Source organism: Stegodyphus dumicola, chromosome 10 (genome assembly GCF_044657685.1).
Source record: "Stegodyphus dumicola isolate Sdum_Otavi_A_Nest chromosome 10, ASM4465768v1".
NCBI classification, from domain to species: Eukaryota; Metazoa; Arthropoda; class Arachnida; order Araneae; family Eresidae; genus Stegodyphus; species Stegodyphus dumicola.
Genome location: NC_140777.1, coordinates 15,500,922 through 15,519,715, shown reverse-complemented (window position 1 = coordinate 15,519,715; position 18,794 = coordinate 15,500,922). Strand labels below are relative to the sequence as shown.

At 34.7% G+C, this 18,794-nt stretch overlaps 1 protein-coding gene and 1 long non-coding RNA gene across 7 annotated transcripts in view; one reads left to right on the top strand and one right to left on the bottom strand.

Moving 5' to 3' along the window:
* LOC118193847 (uncharacterized) overlaps nucleotides 1-13,910 on the bottom strand; it is a 95,335-nt gene extending 81,425 nt beyond the window's left edge. Inside the window, exon 1 of the long non-coding RNA XR_004759002.2 lies at nucleotides 13,475-13,910. This is a non-coding gene — a long non-coding RNA (uncharacterized LOC118193847). The remainder of the gene's footprint in view (nucleotides 1-13,474) is intronic.
* The window catches only part of LOC118182924 (sushi, von Willebrand factor type A, EGF and pentraxin domain-containing protein 1-like), a 205,281-nt gene that overhangs the window by 56,159 nt on the left and 130,328 nt on the right, over nucleotides 1-18,794 (top strand). For all 6 annotated transcript variants that reach the window (XM_085824664.1, XM_085824665.1, XM_085824663.1 and 3 more), the window contains exon 7: nucleotides 14,158-14,299. In XM_085824664.1, the coding sequence (XP_085680790.1) occupies nucleotides 14,158-14,299 (142 nt within the window). The remainder of the gene's footprint in view (nucleotides 1-14,157; nucleotides 14,300-18,794) is intronic.

The window sequence follows — 18,794 nt, the reverse complement described above, 5'->3', positions numbered from 1 at the left end:
AGATGAAGTTATGAAACACCTACTTTGGTTGCAATCGGCCGCACCAAAAGTATACATACATATATATATATATGTAATAATAAAATTCCATAATCAAGAATACACTTAAAATTCTAACTGTATGTTCTTTTCATTTTTAATGGCGACGTTCTCTTATTTGAAAATACGTGGAATTAAATCTACAGCCCCGTAGTCAAGTTGTTTTTCCCGCCTTTTCTACACGTACAGTTATAGAATGTTCTGGAAATATTTAAAAGCGAACTGGATTGGCTGACGAGGCTGACGTCATTTCTTGGAAGCTCCGCCTTTCCAGAGGCTATAAAAGAACTCGCAAAAGGAATATCGGGGCTTTTTCTTTAATGTCACGATGCAGTAAACTTCATGTAAAAAGTTATTAGTAATTCTTTTTTATTTACTTCGGATATCTGATTTTGTAACTGCTATTTTCTCCTGAAATATAATAAATGGATCCTGTTTTTTAAAACTTATCGTCTGATAATTTAACCTGCGACAAAAGCTGATACATCACATATATATACCCACTCTGTCACTCGGCTCATTGAGCTCATTTTTTTTCCCCTCTGTCTTGTATGTTTGTAAATTGCGCTTTTTTTGCTTTAAAATAATTGATATGTTGTTTTAAAATGTTTTTGTCTTCCGGTTAAAGTTTCCATGCCTTTAGTTAACTTCCACGCAATAGTTGTAGAATTATTAACAATTTAAAAGTTGTTTAAGTGCGGCTAAGCCTAATTTTGTTTTACCATAGCAGCCATATTTATTTACATTTGAAACTTGGCAGAATAGTGGATTTGTTGCCAATCTAGAGAAACTCAGTTTCGCATCAACAAGGATAACGTCTTCTTTTATTACTGCGAATTAGATCATGCTTAATCCATTCTGGAATTATCATTTAAGTTATTAAATTATCTCATATATTACTGACTCAGCATAGCGTCCACAACAAATTAAGTCAGTTTCTACGCCTTCGGTGTCTTTTTGTCGAGTGAGACGAAAACTAAACGTTTAGTTTTGCGTATCGAAAAATCTGCCTTCTTGTCATCTGAGCGAATTTCTTGTTTTTGCCTAGAAACTCTTAATTTTAATTGTAAAAGTTGTTCTTTAAATTGTCTTAAGGGTGTTTGTGCTTTATATGTTTCAATTTTTAATAAAGATATTTTGAGGTTTTATGAGTTTTTGCCTTGTTGCGAAGTGAGAACTGAATTATTTCGATGAGAAATCTATATCTAATGAAATTCGAGGAAATAAGTTTATGTGGAATGGAGGAAAAAATGCGCATAATTTATATTCCGTACAAGGAAGTCATGTGGTGTATGCATCAGATTTTTCTTTTTAATTGCGTTAAAGATCAGGTATCAGAACTAAAAATCATAAAGTGTAAGAAATTTACGGATAATATACTCTAATGTGCGAGAAGCTTGAAGGTTAACTCCGAATTTGTAATTTACTAATCTTTTCTCCCTTTCAGTGGGATGTAACTCTTTTGGCCCTGCTGGTGGTGTTCATATGCAGACGTCTCTTTTACCGACTATAGATACTGCTTTCGATAGTGTGATAAGACCCGCAGTAGTTCAAATTTTCCATCGCATTATAAAAACTCGTTAGAGAAATCACAAAAAGTATACCATTTTCTGTGTTCGCTGTCAACACGCCATTAAGACGAGGTAGACTGCAATCAGAGATCCATATTTCTAAGAATTCACCCATTCCATCGAAACGTCAGAAGCCTCACGTAGTGCCTTGTACATGACATAAGGTATGAGAACACTGGACAATACATAAAGATGGACACTTGTAGAAGACGTTCCAGAATCCATTGTGAACAATTCAAAGTGTCGCTTTGTTTAACAAAAAAATAAATATTTTAAAATACTTTGTGTGTCCAATAAATGTTAGTCATACGGTTCTTACGTATTAACGCAATCACCTTGGTACAATTTGAGGATTTTTTACAGATGAAGAGGTAAAAGTTACTTATTGATGAAAGTTGGTGGTTTTCGCGATTTTTTTAAAAAAGATCCCAAACTATCGATATTTATCGTAAATCGACAATTTATTTTTAAATTTTACAATTTATTTTTAAAATGCATTTCTCCATTTTAAAATTGCAAACGGCATTATTTAGGCGGAAGGATTTTCACAAATCTTAAGTAACAGCTTAAGGAATATCTGTTCACGTAAAGTACTAAATCTTAAGTCACAGTTTAAGGAATATCTGTTCACGTAAAGTACTAAATCTTAAGTCACAGCTTAAGGAAAATCTGTTCACGTAAAGTACTAAATCTTAAGTCACAGCTTAAGGAATATCTGTTCACGTAAAGTCCTAAATCTTAAGTCACAGCTCAAGGAATATCTGTTTACGTAAAGTACTAAGTGCAACATCCCGAAATGTATATGCGTTTATGTTATAGTAGCGAGAGAAAATTTCGCTTTTCATTACCAACTGGCCATATCAGATTTTTTTTACTCTGCAGTCATATTTCAATGTTTATCGAATAAATGTTTTCCTTTCAATACTGAAAATGCAGCCCCTTTTTTAAAGTATTTAATATTCTGTACAATTCTAAGTGCCAAAGTAGTACCTGCAGTAGAATTAAGACTGAGAAATTGGAATTGAACCAAATTTAAATAAGCAAATGCAACATTCGCCAACATACCCGTCGATGTGCTGGAAAGAGCTCAACGAAACTTACGAGTTCGATTGCAGTGTGTTGACAATAATGAACGTTTGATATTATCTTTTAAAGATTGTGACCATCAACTTTACATGTTGTTCTTGATACTGTTCAAAAATTATATATATATATATATATACATTACTTTTTCTTTTATTTGATTTCAAAATAAGCAAACTGCTCTGCCCCAAAAGTAAAGTACAGAAGTAATATTAAAGACTAGATTGTACAAAAGTAAAGACTAGATTTGCAAACCTAATATTTAATAATCAGAGTGCAAGACAGTCGAATGTCTGGTGTTTGCAGAGTCCTGTAATTTGCTTAAATCCTTTAACCTCTTCGTCGTCCGTAACGCGTCTAGCGCGTTCAAGTGAAACTTCCGCAGGGCGGCCGTAACACGCCTCAAGCGTTATTCTACATTTTAAAACTTTTAAAGGTTTAAAACGCTTTCTAAATGTTTACTTGTTTGAGTTTTTATTTTTGTTTGTTCCAATACCTCCTAGAGGGCAGCAGTAATCAGGCATTCTATTTCTAATTGAATTTTCCCCGGGTTTTATGAATATTCGCGCCATTTTACATAAGATACAAGACAGTGAGAGGTGGCTTCAACGTCTACTCAGCAGAAAAAGAAAGAAAAAAAAAGAGGTTGTGAATGGGAAATACAAGAAAGATATACGTTTGATAAGTACATCCCATAATAACTCGATGATTGATGTTGGAACACGGAAAGAACAATAAAATAACCAATAATTGTGAAAGATTACAACAACAAAATGGGAGGAGTGGACCGCCTGGATCGGATGTTATCAAATTATCCTGCTGTTAGAAATAAGCAGAGATGTTATTATTTTTCATTATGCTTTATTTCCTTATAATTTTACTTAATATTCATTGACATTCATCTACGAAAGTCATGTATGGAAAGTTATGATGTGCAGAGAAAACAACATTACACGCTACGAAAAACAGACGGCCGCTGGGGGGGGGGGAACTTTGCGGACGGGAGAGGACGGCGAAAGAGTTAAAGAAATTATCACTTACCTTTGTTCTTTCGTATACAATATATAATTTGTTCGCAAACTTTACGGCTTATAAACACTAATCATTTTATATTATTCTTTTATTCCATACTGTTGACAAGGATACGTGCTCATATACACTGCGCTCTCCCCCAAGAAAAGGCAGTTTTACTCGGCCGATTGACAAAATTCAAATCGCGTTTTCCATGTCTGGAAAGCATGACCGAGGATATATATTAGATTTATATTTAACATTTTTCTAATATCGGTATTTTGACACAAAATCGGACTTTTTCTGAAATGACATGCCAGTCTGTTTTCCATGTTTCGCTTTTACGACTTAAATAATGCCTAAATATCGAATTTTGTAAAATTTGGTGCGAAATTTACGGATAAATTCAAAAATTTATCTTGGCGGATTTTTTCAGTTTGCGCCAGCAATAATTCACTCAGTGAACTTCTTAGTATATGGCAAACACTTTTCCTTTCCCTTCCATTATGCCGGTACGGAAAAAAAGCCCCTTATACATAGTATTGTTCTAATATGGGAATTTTGACAAAAAATCGGAAACTTTTTCTGAAATGACATGCCAATTTTTTTCCATATTTCGATTCGACAACTCAAGTTATGCCTAAATATGAAATTTTGTAAAATTTGGTGCGAAATTTACGGAGAAATTCAAAAATATATCTTGGCATATTTTTTTCGGTCTTGGCGAACTTCTTAATTTATAGCAACCTATTTTCCTTTTCATTTTTTTTTTAATTGTAGACAAGCCGAAAAAAGCCATCGTTCTTAATTTCAAATAATTTTAACAAAGTGCGTTAACCACATTTGGCGTTATTATCGCTTATAACAAATATGCCAAATTTTAAAATGCTCCAATATGTAAATTCACATATATCTTAGAAAAATTTGAATACAAAACTCTAATTTTTTGCTGGTGTGCTTAGAAAAATACATCAATTTTAAGATGATGCAAAAATTTTATAGGTTATAATACAAAACGTTTTCGTAAAATATATAAAGAATAGTTTAAAATACAAATTTTTAAAATAAATCATAAAAAAATGTGCGATTTATATTTGGATTAAGCCTAAATTTCGATTTCTGGAAGAAGGAATCAAGTAAGTTTAATAAAAAAGCGTGTGTGTGATTATGGCAAAGCCTCGAGGGCTATCTGCCTAAGGGGAGGGATGCCTTCGTGGAGGACTTTCTAAGGGAAACTGGCTCGTATACACGTTACACATGGGGAAAACCACGAAAACGCCCATGCAGCCAGCCCGTTCGCGGGATTCGAACCTCGGACCGAACTACCAGTGTTCAGCGACTTTACCGCTCGGCCGCTGGTGGGCCCAGTTTAATAAAAAAAAATAATAAAAAAAAGGGGGATATTAATAAATATATATCAGATTCTATTAACATGGAGGAGCTAAAACTTTGAGAGCTCATTTTTGAAAAACTACTCGTGCGATGCTAACAAAACTTAGGCAGTTTGGCATAATTTGAGTCGTAGAATCGAAATATGCAAAAAACTTGGCATGTCATTTCAGAAAAAGGCAGCTTTTGTATCAAAATACCTATATTAGAACAATGCTATATATGAATCTAATATATATCCTTAGTCGCGCTTTCGAGACAGGAAAAACGCAAGGTGAATTTCGTCAATAGGCCCAGTAGAACAGGAGATATAGAACTGTCTGCCCCCCCCTCCGCAGTGGACATAACCGTTCTCATGCTTTGATTTGAAAATATAGTATCGATCATACCGGGGCTGGGGGCCTGCGACAAGCTGACCACTTGCCCAGAGTATATACTGATGCACTCCGGGGCCCAAATGTCAAGAAAGCAGAAAAAGGGCATTGCACGCCGTGGCCCATTAGAGCTGTGCGTTACTGAGTTTAGTTTTTTAGTATAGATCATAGTGTATGCCCTGGTCATATTGTGCTTCGGATTAACAAATCACTGACATAACACAAACAAAATTTTTAAACGCAGCATATCTTTAAAATTCCTGATAGAGTGTTCTGTGTTGCCAAACATTTCTTTTTATATTCGCTATATTTACATTTAAATGTATTATTTCTTTAAAAGTAATACAAAGAGGTAATATTCTTTGGTAGCATCCTGTAATTTGAAAAGTGGTTTAACCAACACAAACACACACACACGGGAGGGGGAAACGAAAACAAATTTGAGGATTGAGGCTAATGCATTTAATTGCTTCATAGCGACAGTTCGTCTTCATAATGAACTTATTTTCGTTAGGTTTATCATAATTCCAAAAATACATTTAACGCTTATAAATGGAATACCTTCTTTTCAATCGCATACCTATCTCGCACCTTTGACTACTAACGGGACATTGAAAAGTCCTTAGAATCTCCTGAACATTGGGGAGCATCTTCCAACAATTGGAAAATCAAGACTCCTTGTACACAAATGTACACAAAAGAACAGATACGAGTTGCCTAATGTATAATGTTGGGTTATGAAAAGAATCCTTTTTACCTTGTACCATACGATGTAAAATCTATTTCGTATTAGAAAGTTTTCCAGTATAATAATATGTGGGCTTGTAGTATTGTAGTAAGTTGATTGCTACATGTGAGACATATGTATCCCACCATTAACTATGGGTGGGACATATATATGTGCCCCAGCCTTCGGTTTGAAGACCGTTTGTAAAAAAAAAAAAAAAAAAAAAAATCTTAAATCCTAAATTTATCTTATTTATGATGTATTTTGTTCACTCGGATAGGAAACGTGGGAAATTTTCTTTAAAAATTCGTAGTCAAAGGGTTAAATGCCAAATTTGATATGTTTTGGAGGTACTATTCCGTTTTGAGGACCGTAAAATATTTGCAGCGAAAATGCATGCGCAAAAGCACCAAATCTAACAAACGCGTCCATTTAACAGCGCGCCAAATCGAGCGTACACGCTGATTTCAGATTGCGTAAGTTTATATAGTTCTATATTTTTTAAGACGCCATTGAAATACTAGTTTAATTTTTAATTCCTTTTTTGATTTTAAATTACTTTTTGATATCCTTATGTATTTAACAATTTGGGAATTGCCCACGACGTAAAGTCTGCAACAGAATTTTGGGTGAAGTGCAGAATCACCCACTGCTTGATGCGTTTTTAAGAATTAGCACGTACTCGGCATCCATGTACACATTGACCTATTTTCACTTAAAAAAAATCCCAGAATTGCACAAAAATAACACTGCGCACACCCTTGACTTTATCCATGTACATACACATCGACCTATTTTCACTTAAAAAGTCAAAGAAAATTGACAAAAATCTGATTGTTTTTACCCTTGTAAAAAGCGCCAAACAAATAAGTGGCGATTCTGCACTTTACCGAGAATATTTTCAAAGAAAAGGCATCATTCATTATAGAAAATTACGTTTGAACAACGAACGAGATGAAACTATGCTTTAGCGATAAGTCGGTAGCAAAATAGCGATGCTGGCATCCATTCATTTATGTTTAGCAATTTTTATATAAATTATAATACTTATCTGAAATAGTTATTGACTCTTATGCTATATTTACATTTAACTGTATTATTTCTTTAAAAATAATACAAATTCAGTCATGTTTAGCCTTTTTTATATAAGTTATAATAATAAAAAATATTACATGAAATTAACCTTTCATCTAAATTAAAACATCAATCTTAGATAGTTATTTACTATTATATTTCCTTTCTTGCGTTAGGGTTGCCGCAGTTATTTTTGGCAGCACTGGCATCAACAATAGTTTGGCGATTTTTAAAGCCCTCAAAACCGAATATTACCGTTTTGGATAATCCCAAAACATACTTTTTTACTAAAGGTCTTCAAGTAAAGTATCAAAGCTTCAAGTAAAGTATCACTTCCGGTTTATAAGTTAAGCCAAAATCATGTTGTTCCCAGTGGAATAAGAAGCTTAAATATAAATAATTAAAAAGTTTTGGAGGTACATCCGTATTATCTCATCGACCGGCCAAGTAGCGCAATTTAGCGCCAATTACGGATACTGCTTCCTGTAGGATTCCGCAGTTAACGACTGGAGATTGGCGACCCGGGATAGTATACGCACCACAGTTTTGAATTGTACTTAAATATAATTTTTCATTAAAAACTTAATGAGCTTCAAGTAAAGTGCCGCTTCCTGTTGTCCAATTTTACTCTAAATGAAATCAGTACTTTATACGTAATGTAGAAAGCTTAAATACGGAAAATATAAATTTTTGGAAGTTTTATATAAGAGTTATCATGGAGGAGAAAACCGTAACACGCATACAGACACACACACATACATCGTCGTAAAAATGTGTTGTGTGGAGCGTACGTCGTTTCCAGTTTAATAGAAATAACGTATGTTTCGTATCTTAAAAAGAAAATCATTTGAATTATCCATCAAGGTTTTTTTTTTTTTCCGCTGTAACTTTTTATTACCGCACTGATGAGAATATAAACAAGGTCTATCCTGAAGTTAACCTTTTCTTAGCTAATTCCTAACTCTCACTGCTCAGCAGACGAGGGCTATATGCCTTAAAAACACCCATAGAGCCAGCTTGTTTGCTGTGATTTGAACCTCCGCTGAAATACGACGTTCAACGAGTTTACCATGAGGCCGTTGATGAGCCCATTGCTAAAAGTTTTAGCAGTAACACATATTAAAAAAAAAACTGAAAGCTTTCAGATTTTAAATTACGTCCAAAGGGGCGTTTTTTTAACGTTTTGTGTGTTACCTTTATTTATTAAATATCATGTTCTTTGCACTTAAACCATAAAATTCAGTTCAACAGCAAGGACAAAAAACGACGCTATGGCATGGATCCAAGATGACAAAATCAATGCACTCTTCCTAACCTCAGTCATTTCGTGCATAGAACAAATCAGAGCTGCAAAAAGTCCAGCAGAGAAATTACGGACAGGTTTTGAGGCAGCTATGCTTCTCATCAATTTCGCCGAATCGGAAAATTAGAAAAGTATAAGCACACCTCCTACGACGGACCAGTAAGATTGCAGGATATTCACGCAGCTAAATTCTTAATCTCACGTTTCCATTTCTGTTTTCCTCCATTTATGCAGCAGCGAAGTAACCGTTTTCTTACTTAGTCGGAGAAGCTCCGAATGTGTTATACGTAATAGGCTTATCATCGAGAATTCTCCGCCAACATCCATCTACGTCATGGTAGGAAAGTCATGTTTTTCTCCACGCGTTACACGCAGGATGAGGCTTACTAACCAAGGGGCCTGTTTTCACGTGCTTACGCACCTGAGCCTTCAACAGCAAAGTTGCAAAATAATTTTAAAATGAGCATATCTTTAGAATTTACGATACACAGTTCTTCGCGCTGGAGATGAAAAGGTTCCCCCCACCGGTAGACTGATGCCATTACTCGCTTTGAAATCGTTGAGTTTGTTCATCAAAAATTCGTTAAAGTTTTACAAAATATGGAATCGGTAATAAAATAAATTCCAAATTTAAAATTTGGTCTTTCAGATGCCCATATTCGTAGTAGGCTTACGTCATTCAAAACTGAATGGCGCCAGGTACCGTTGTTTGATCACAATGCGAAAAACATAAATTTATGCAGTCTTCATTATTTAATTTCTTCAAGTATAATACAGGGTGATAATATTGGATGGCAAACTGGACAAGGCTCAGAAAAAAAAGCTCATACCGCGAATTAATTCTAATCACCCATGTTAATCAAAAATTTAAATATATTACAATTCAGTGTGGCAAGATAATAAGGTTGGTGTTGGTGTATTTAATTACGGCAAAGCACACTAGGGCTACATGCCTAAGGGGAGGGATGCCTTCGTGGAGGGCTTTCTAAGGAAAACTGGCTCGTATACACGTTACACATGGGAAAACCACGAAAACGCCCATGCAGCCAGCCCGTTCGCGGGATTTGAACCTCGAACCGAACTACCAGTGTTCAGCGACTTTACCGCTCGGCCGCTGGTGGGCCTGCAAGCTAATAAGGTAACCATTAATACACATCTAATGTTCACCTCTCACACTCACGTCTACACACTTTATTATATATACTGACACAGCTCGACTGTTCATCAATAAATTTAAAATTGCTTAAAATGAGTTAAGACTACAGTAAGTGTTCCTTATTTGTAATTAAGGAATGTATTACATTTTAATGCCTCATACGCAATCAAATAGACGTGACTTTTAAACTTTTAATTCTTATTGTAATTTCCAACGTATGAATACATGGAATCTTCACAATAAATTTACTGACGCCAACTGTTTCTGCTTTTGCGAATTTTCCCACAACTCTTTAGTTCACTGATGAATGAAATATAAACTCGCGTAAAAATAGATAAAAGCGTATAATAATATATATAAACAAATATAAATATTATAGCTAACGTTAAATGAAATCAATATAACTATAGCACGATAACTGCATTGTTGGTCTGGTTTAAGTGGTTATGGCAATCTGCGTAAGCTAAGGGATGCCTTCGTGGAGGGAATTCTAAGGAAAACTGCGAAAACGCCCGTGCAGCCAGCCCGTTCGCGAAATTCAAACCTCGGACCGAACTACCAGTGTTCAGCGACTTTACCGCTCGGCAGCTGATGAGTTCAATAACTGCATTGTAGCATGTTAAATGGAACATAATTATATCTTCTGTATTGTTGGAGTTTTCACGAATGCAGTATACTGATGACTATAACAAAGATTGAAACTTCAGTGCAAGACCATTGCAGCATAAAAGGAGGGGAAAAAAGAACCTTATTTTGGCGCAGATTTTGAATAAAACTTTATCTACTCAAAATCAACTTTAAAATAAGTTTACTTTATTTTCTATTTTTTGATTTAATTTAATGTTTACCTTCCATTTCATTCAAAACAACGTTTTTTATTCAAGCTTCGTTCGAGTACTAAACTTCTAACACATAGGACAAGTTTATAGTCGTAGCATGCTGACGACACTAGTTCATATTTATCTTAGACTAAATCTATAACCATTCTTCACACGGAGAAAAATTAGAAATTATTTCGTTACCAAAATAAAAGTCATTAGCAAAGCTTATAGAAGCATAAAAATAATAATAATAATAATAATAATAATAATAATAATAATAAGGTAAAGTCCTAGTATACGGTGCAGCCTTGGCGCGATTTTGAAAATTATCGCAAACACCAAAAATGATCCAAAGAACGTCTATGTATATATACTGTACACTATATACTATGTGTGTATATAAACATAGTATATACACTATAACTATATATATTCTTTGAAGACCCGTTTACTACTCATCGTATATGTCCCATTTTTACTGCTCATCATAAAGTCGCCAAAAGTAGCTAAATCCCGTGTGCACCGGATACTAAGATTAAACCGCTAATAATAATGAAAATGGAATAAAATACACGTACTTTACGAATAAATGCACTAAATAATAAAAAACAGATCCTGAGATTAAGAACAAAACCGTGGTCTATTAACACTGAAGAGTTTAAATGAAAACTGTCAAAAAGAAATTTAGAAAACAATTTGGTACTTATGTTATTTCTATAATATCACTTGAAATTTAGTTGCGTTCCAGTATCATTTTTGCAAGAGTACTTCACGGATTTTATATTTAACCAACTATGACCAATGATGCGAAACGTAAAAAAGTATATTTTAACATTTTATTGCATCTTAATTATTTTATAATTTTTTTTGTCCACTTAATGGGAACAAAATCTCTGCTCCTTAATTAAGAAAATCATTCTTTCTATTCAAATTTAAAAACAAATGCGAGTAATTCTAATCAAGATCTTCTGATTAATTAAGATTGCGTTGAATTACGACTACGATAAATTAAAATTACGTTTAAATGTTTCTTTGGTGAATCTTCAGATTATGGTAACTTGGCGATTTTTTGGCGAAACTTTGGCGACCAACCCTGCTACAGCAACCTCCTAGTTTTTTTTGGAGGGGGGTGACGCCATTTTGTTTTCACGATGTAAAGGCAAGATTTTTTTTTTTTTTTTAACTCAAAATTTTTTTCCAACAATCTGCTAGCCGAATTACGCTTATGCTAGAACTTTTATGTAACAAAAGTGCTTAATCATGACGAAGATTAGGTTCGAAATTGGGCGAAAGTGCAGAATCGCCCATTGCTTCGCGCATTTTTTTAAGAATTGCACATACGCGGTACACGTCGACCTATTTTCACTTAGATTTGCACAAAATGGCATTGCGCACACTGTTGACTTTATCCATGTACACATCGACCTATTTTCACTTAAAAAAGTCAAAGAAAATTGACACAAATCCAATTCTTCTTATAAACAAATAATTGAGCGATTCTGCACTTTAGCAGCGAAATTGTTTCTAAGTGCTTATTACCTAAAATCACGATTGCAGTTTTTCGGAAAATGTCACATGACATGTCTCATGATCTCTTATTTCTCTGAGACAAAATAATCTGTGATTCGAACTGTGTACTTCTCAGGTTATTGCTAAAGTCCTACCTAGTAACCTTTATCGCCTTACCAAAATGTCGCCAAACTACCTGTTACCATATTCCAAAGATTAGCAGTTTCTTTGATTAAGAAATCAGATCTCATCTCATAAATCGTTAATAATCAAGAATCAATCACTAAAATTTACAAATCCATCATTTTGGTAGCCATACTGTACATATATATATATATATATTAAAAAAGCGGGATTACTGAAAAACTGCAAAGTTCCCGTAAATTAAGTTAAAAGATTCTGACAAAAAGACATTTAGAAGATTATTTTTAGTCTATCTAATGGTACAAAGATAAAACTTCTGCAGCAATAAAAGGTATAAGACAAAAATTCAAAACTAAATAAGAAATAACATTTATATAGTGTTTTGGGGAAAAAATCTTTGAATAATTGTCGCAAATAATGTGTGCGCAGGATTTCAAGAAACCAAACTCCGTGGAAGGAAGTAACATGCTAACCTGAAGATTTGATTCTAAGAAACAAACGATGAATCCAAGTTAAATAAAGCATTAAAAGAACATAACATAGGAAGAATGAATGTGGTATTACAGCTATTTTGAAGTACATCTCGAACGAATGTGTCGCATTTTGAAATCAGAAAGGATGTTTAAAAAGGAAAAAGAGAAGTTTAACAAATTAATGTTTACCTAATTCCAACGCTTTAACACCACAGATACCATAGTATACTGATTAAGTAAAGTGAAAGAATAGCTGTTCGGAAAGTTGACTTTTAAAAGAAATTAAAACGATTGGGAATCTCTATAAAGGATATACTATAGTACCTTGAATACAGAAGAAATAAATTTGAGTTTGATTTGAAGTAATCTTGGAGTAGCTGTAGTAAATCCGTGATAAGGTTTATTATGAATTATAGTTACATAAAATGTAGAAAATTGCGTAACGCGGTTTAATCCTACCATTTTGGCTCAATTTGACAAATTTTGTTACTGTTCTGTTATCAGGACCGGATCCAGAAACGTATGTATGAATGCGTAGATGTATGTACTTATGTTTGCATGTACACATGTAAGCACGAAGGTATGTGTGTGTATACATGTTTACATATATGCACATGCATGCATGATACATACAAGCATATACTCATACGTTTCTGAATCTGGTTCCGATAATAGAACAGTACCCAATTGGAACACAAAAAAAGAAAGGATGACTTATAACTAAAGAAAAAATACATCTTACATTTTAATTAGGTATTGATCCTTAAAATCAATTAAAATCAAAAAGTAAATTTACTTACAAGAGACTTTTTCTTTCTTTTTCTACTGGAAATTTCGTTGCGATTGCTTTAGGAGTACTTCAAGGCCAATCTTTTATAAATTTCGCGGCAAAACAGAGCATTTTTTTAGAACTTTTACCGCAGTTCCTTGCACTATAGGAAAATTAGAATAATGCAGAGTTTAAAATTCAGTTTAACACAAAAAAAATAACACGATTCCTCGATAAAAACCACTAGAACTCACACACAAATAAAAGGAACACATTCAAAAACGATGACGTTGTTTGTTAACACTGAGGATCTGTTATGAGCGTAGTTACCAGAATTTGGCGCAATTTTAACATTTGGCGACTTTTACTAAGATCGTACACTAATACTTATGTACCTAAAGTTGTACATGCATAGAAGTCCTTTTCTGTCCTTAATTCTTATTGTTAAATTAAATATAATTTGTATAAAAAAATGCCAGAATACAACTTCCTTTAAGCAGGAATTTGTGGTTTTTAAGATTTAAAAAAGGAAATTTTTTTCTTAATGTATTTCCGTCAAGACTCTCTTTGTTTTAAAAGCGCTGCTTTTTTCGGGGGGGGGGATAACATCAGTGACAGTTTTTTTTTTCTTGCGTGTTTGCTGGCCGGTAAAATTAACAAGTACCCTGTAAAAATTGAAACATTACATTTATAAAGATTTGTTCCGTTTTACAGATTTCGAGAGGTACAAGTATAAAAGATGGAGAATTTGTTTTGAAATGTGATAGCAAATATGAGGTTACAGGGGCAGGGGCAGCAGAAGGAAAAGTTGAATGCAGAGGAGGAGCGTGGTCTGACAATCTTAAGTGCGTTCCAGGTAATGCATCTAAAAGAAATAAAATAAATTTTTCTTTTAAAAAATTGATATCTGCTGATCATGTTCTAATGCCATATAAATACCAATGCTATATGAATTTTACTTCTGTTGAAAATTAGTGTCACCAGGTTAAATAAGCAGAAAGATAGTTCAAAGATCCAAAATGTCCAAAATGGTTGATGTCAGCTCCAGTACATCGATGAAGAACTCTTTAATTTCGCGACAAAATTCTTCAAAAGTTCAAGATGAAATTTTAGAATCGAAAATTTCTAAGCCATTCTTTGCAGTGGAGAACGTGGACTTACTGCAGATAAAAGTCCCTATGATTGTTTGATGGAATATTCCTCAACACAACTGTGCTACATCCGACTCAAGACTGTGCTACATCTTCTCGAGCTAAGTGACAGACAGTAGATGGGAAAGATCCCTACCCGTTATCTGTCGACAGCCTAAAGTTTCCTAGAAAGAATTAAGATATCCGTCATGGTTAAGGACTTTTCAGGAACCCTGAACGATAATACGACCACCGTTTACCTTGAACACTAGGTAAACGCTAGTGTCTCGCTAGTGTTTATCTAGTGTTAGCGCCAGTTGTCTCGTATTAACGTTAACGCTAGTCTGTCTCGTACCCCTTTCGAAGCAATGCGCAAGCCTCTCAGAAAGCCATAATCTGAGGGCTTGCAACTGAGACTCTGCCAGAAAAGGTCAACACAAAACTTGATGATTTGGATTTCCCACTTACAAAATTCAAGGCAGTTCTATAAAAAGGCGAAACATGTAATAGAGCCTCTGACTATATTTTTCGCGACGTTCAGCGAAATAAAATTGGAAATAAAATCTACAACACTGATGTTCCTAAATGACACCGTCCTCAGGGTAAAAAGCCTTAATCCAGCCTTACCATGAAAACGCCTTAATCCAGCCTTACCATGACAGCGATTTGTCATGTCGGTTGTAACAACAATCTAAAATGCATGACGTGTGGATAAGATATTAAATATATCCGTCAGCTACCCAAAAAATCTGCTTACGTTTAGTCCATCATTTATCTACGTTCAGATTTTGTTTGCTGTTTCCGAAAATAAAGATTCGTAGTTTTAAAGAAATCTATCACATCGACCAAGCATTTCTAATCCAGAGCCTGCTGTTACCAGAAGCCATCCCTTGGTGAAAATCTTCCTGCGCATGCGGTGAGTAGTTCGGCCGCAGACAACATTATTGACTTTCTCAACAACTGCAAGCTTCAGGGACTCCTGTGTATAATCACCGAAATAGTCAAGAAGTCAGGAAAGGAAAATCTCCTGTACAAAAATTGCAGATGGCACTTACACTTTTGAAATCATTTGGAAAAGAGTACCGAAGTTGAATTTCCATATTCATGTAAGTTGATTCATCGACGAGCGTGATGTGATGCTCATCGATGAATTCTGATGCTGAAACCTTAGACTGCAAGCCTTTTATTGCTTCGAAAGGTGTATGAGACAGCTCTTTATCGTACAGACCAAGGTCAGTAGGCAACCGCTTTTTAACTCTGACGTCACGTACTTACACACATCGGAAGAAAACAAAGGGAGTAATTGCTTTTGAGCAGATTTGGAAGTCAGTGATGCCACACAAAAGCAAATCTTAAGGTACCTTGTTCCAGAGTTAGAAAAACAGTTTTTCTCCACGGCAAAAGTGCCACACCTTTTTTCTCTTTGCAGAGGATTATCCTTAGGAGTTCATTTGAGGATTTTCTACTCGCCAGGCCCCCTGCGTGGGAAAATTTTGGGAAATAACTGGAAAGAGATGCACAAATACTGCAGATGAACGCCAGTTATCAACCGAGTATCTGAATAACGAAAGGAATGCGTGATCCAAAATATCACGTTTGTTGTCGGATACATTTTTCTTTCAGAAATGGGCGAAGGTTGCACAACCATTCCGGCTTCGAGTCACATTTTAATTTCATACAGTGGGTACAAAAAGTATTTGCACACATACATTTTTGTTCACGATTTATAAGAAAATGCATTAAGAAATACAAAAATTGGCATTTAAAAAACAGAATAAGCTTATTCATTTAAATTTATTACAAAAAATACAATAATATTAATAAAAAACATTTTTTTGCAACAATATTAAAATATCTTATGCCAAAAAAGTATTTGCACACTCAACTCAACTTTAGAAAATTTGCATTTTTATGCTATTATTTGACAGTCATCCCGCAGTAAATAACATACGTAAGACGAATATAAAAGGTGTTTTCGAAACGTTATCAGTTGATTGTCGATTTCAAATTGTAATGGCACCTAAGAAATCTTAATTGCCGATTTCGTTGCGAGAAAAAATTGTTTCTCTACGTGAAAATGGCCTAAGTTATCGAGAAATAGATAAAAAAGTAAATTTTTGCTTCTCTACTGTTCGGTATGTTATAAAACGTCATAAAGAAAGAGGATCTACATCAAATAACTTGCGCTCCGGACGCCCAAAGAAACTTTCACTGTAAATGAAGTAAAGAATCATAAGAGAAGCATCAAAAAATCCATTTATTAGTGCAATTACTTTAGCCAATGATGTCGCTTCAACATCTGGAGTTCAAATCTGTGCCCAAAGTGTTCGAAATGTCCTGCACGATGCACACATTTATGAGAGATCTCCAAGGTAAAAACTTCTCATAACTGAACGACATAGACTGAAGAGACTTGAATTCGCTAAGAAATATATCAATAAGCCAATTGATTTCTGGAAAAATGTCATATTCTCCGACGAGAATTCAATTCAATATCTTTAAATCAGATGGCAGGAAATTTTGGAGAAAACCTTGTACTGCTTTTCATACCAAAAATATGTTACCTGCAGTTAAACATGGAGGAGGTTCTGTTATGATTTTGGGGTGCTTGGCTAGCAAAGGAGTTGGTAATTTGTGTTTCATTGATGGGAATATGACAGCTAGAACCTATATTGATGTGTTGCGAGATAACTTGCCACAAAGTGCAATAAAATTGGGTATCAGTAATTCATACTATTTTCAGCAAGACAATGATGCCAAGCACACTGCCGGTATAACACGTATGTGGTTGCTTTATAATGTACTCAGAAAACTTGCCACTCCACCATTATCACCAGACTTAAATCCTTTGGAAAATTTTTGGAATTCTTTGGATTTAAAAATAAGAAAAAGGAAGATTTCAAGCAAATCTACCCTTAAACAAGCCCTTATTGAAGAGTGATCGAATACTGACCCTACTATTACAGAAAATTTAATTAAATCAATGCCAGCAAGATTACAAGCAGTAATAGATGCTAAAGGAATGCATACTAAATATTAATTATTTGAAATTTGCTTATATATTTTATTTCTTTTGTATTCATGCAGGTGTGCAAATACTTTTTTTGATACGAGGTATTTTAATTTTATTACAAAAAAGCATTGTTATTTATATTATTGTAATTTTTCTGTTTGTTGTGGATGATTAAACTTATTCTGATTTGGCAATACCAATTCTTTTATTTCTTAATGCTTCTTTTTATGAAATGCAAACAAAAATGTAGGTGTGCAAATACTTTTTTTACCCACAGTAAGATGGTTATTTTAACACAATCTTTCTTTCTGAAGAACATCTCTTTCTCCAAGAAACAATATAAGGGCTTCTTCATCGTTGGACAGATCCCAAGCCATGAAATCTAGTTAATGCTTTGGTATGTGGACCGATAAGATTTAAAAAAAAAAACGTGGTAGTCCTAGCGAGGGTTTTAAAGCGTTCTAAATCGTTGAACGGAGGCACGTTTCTGTTAAAGGCCAGACGATATGGCCTTTAACAGAAACGTGCCATAGTTCAAAACACTTAAAATCAAAGCGGTTGATAATCACTAATTTAAACTGAAAACGATTAGAATGCGTTACTCCGTTGTCATCGCTGTTGTGATTTCGGCTAACAAATAATAAATGAGTATTAGATTCGTCCTGTACGTTTCGAAATAAACAGCATCCGTACAATATGAGTTTGCTTTGGTTAGTGAATTGAGGAAACCTTGTAGAGTCATTAGGTTAATTGGAAGCAGAGAAGAGGAAAAATAAGCAACCGTTTTCGCCGAGAATCGAACCACGGACCTCTGGAATACCGGCCGAGCGTGCAGAACCCCTACACCACGAAAGCACGCTAGGGAAGTGGGAGAAATACCTTATATACTCCCCTTTTTAAAGGGCGACTAGGGTTTTAGGGGACCTAGTCGCCAAATCCTGGGTGCGGAGAATCATCATCCACAACCCTTTTAGTTCGGGGTCCACTTGTAGAGTCATTAGGTTAATTGGAAGCAGAGAAGATGAAAAATTAGCAACCGCCTTCGCCGGGAATTGAACCACGGACCTCTAGGAATACCGGCCCAGCGTGCAGAACCACTACACCACGAAGGCACGCTAGGGAAGTGGGAGAAATACCTTATAACCTGAACAAAGAATAAAGAAGCCAGCCGTAGTTATTGTCACCGTAATTAAATATATACAGTACCG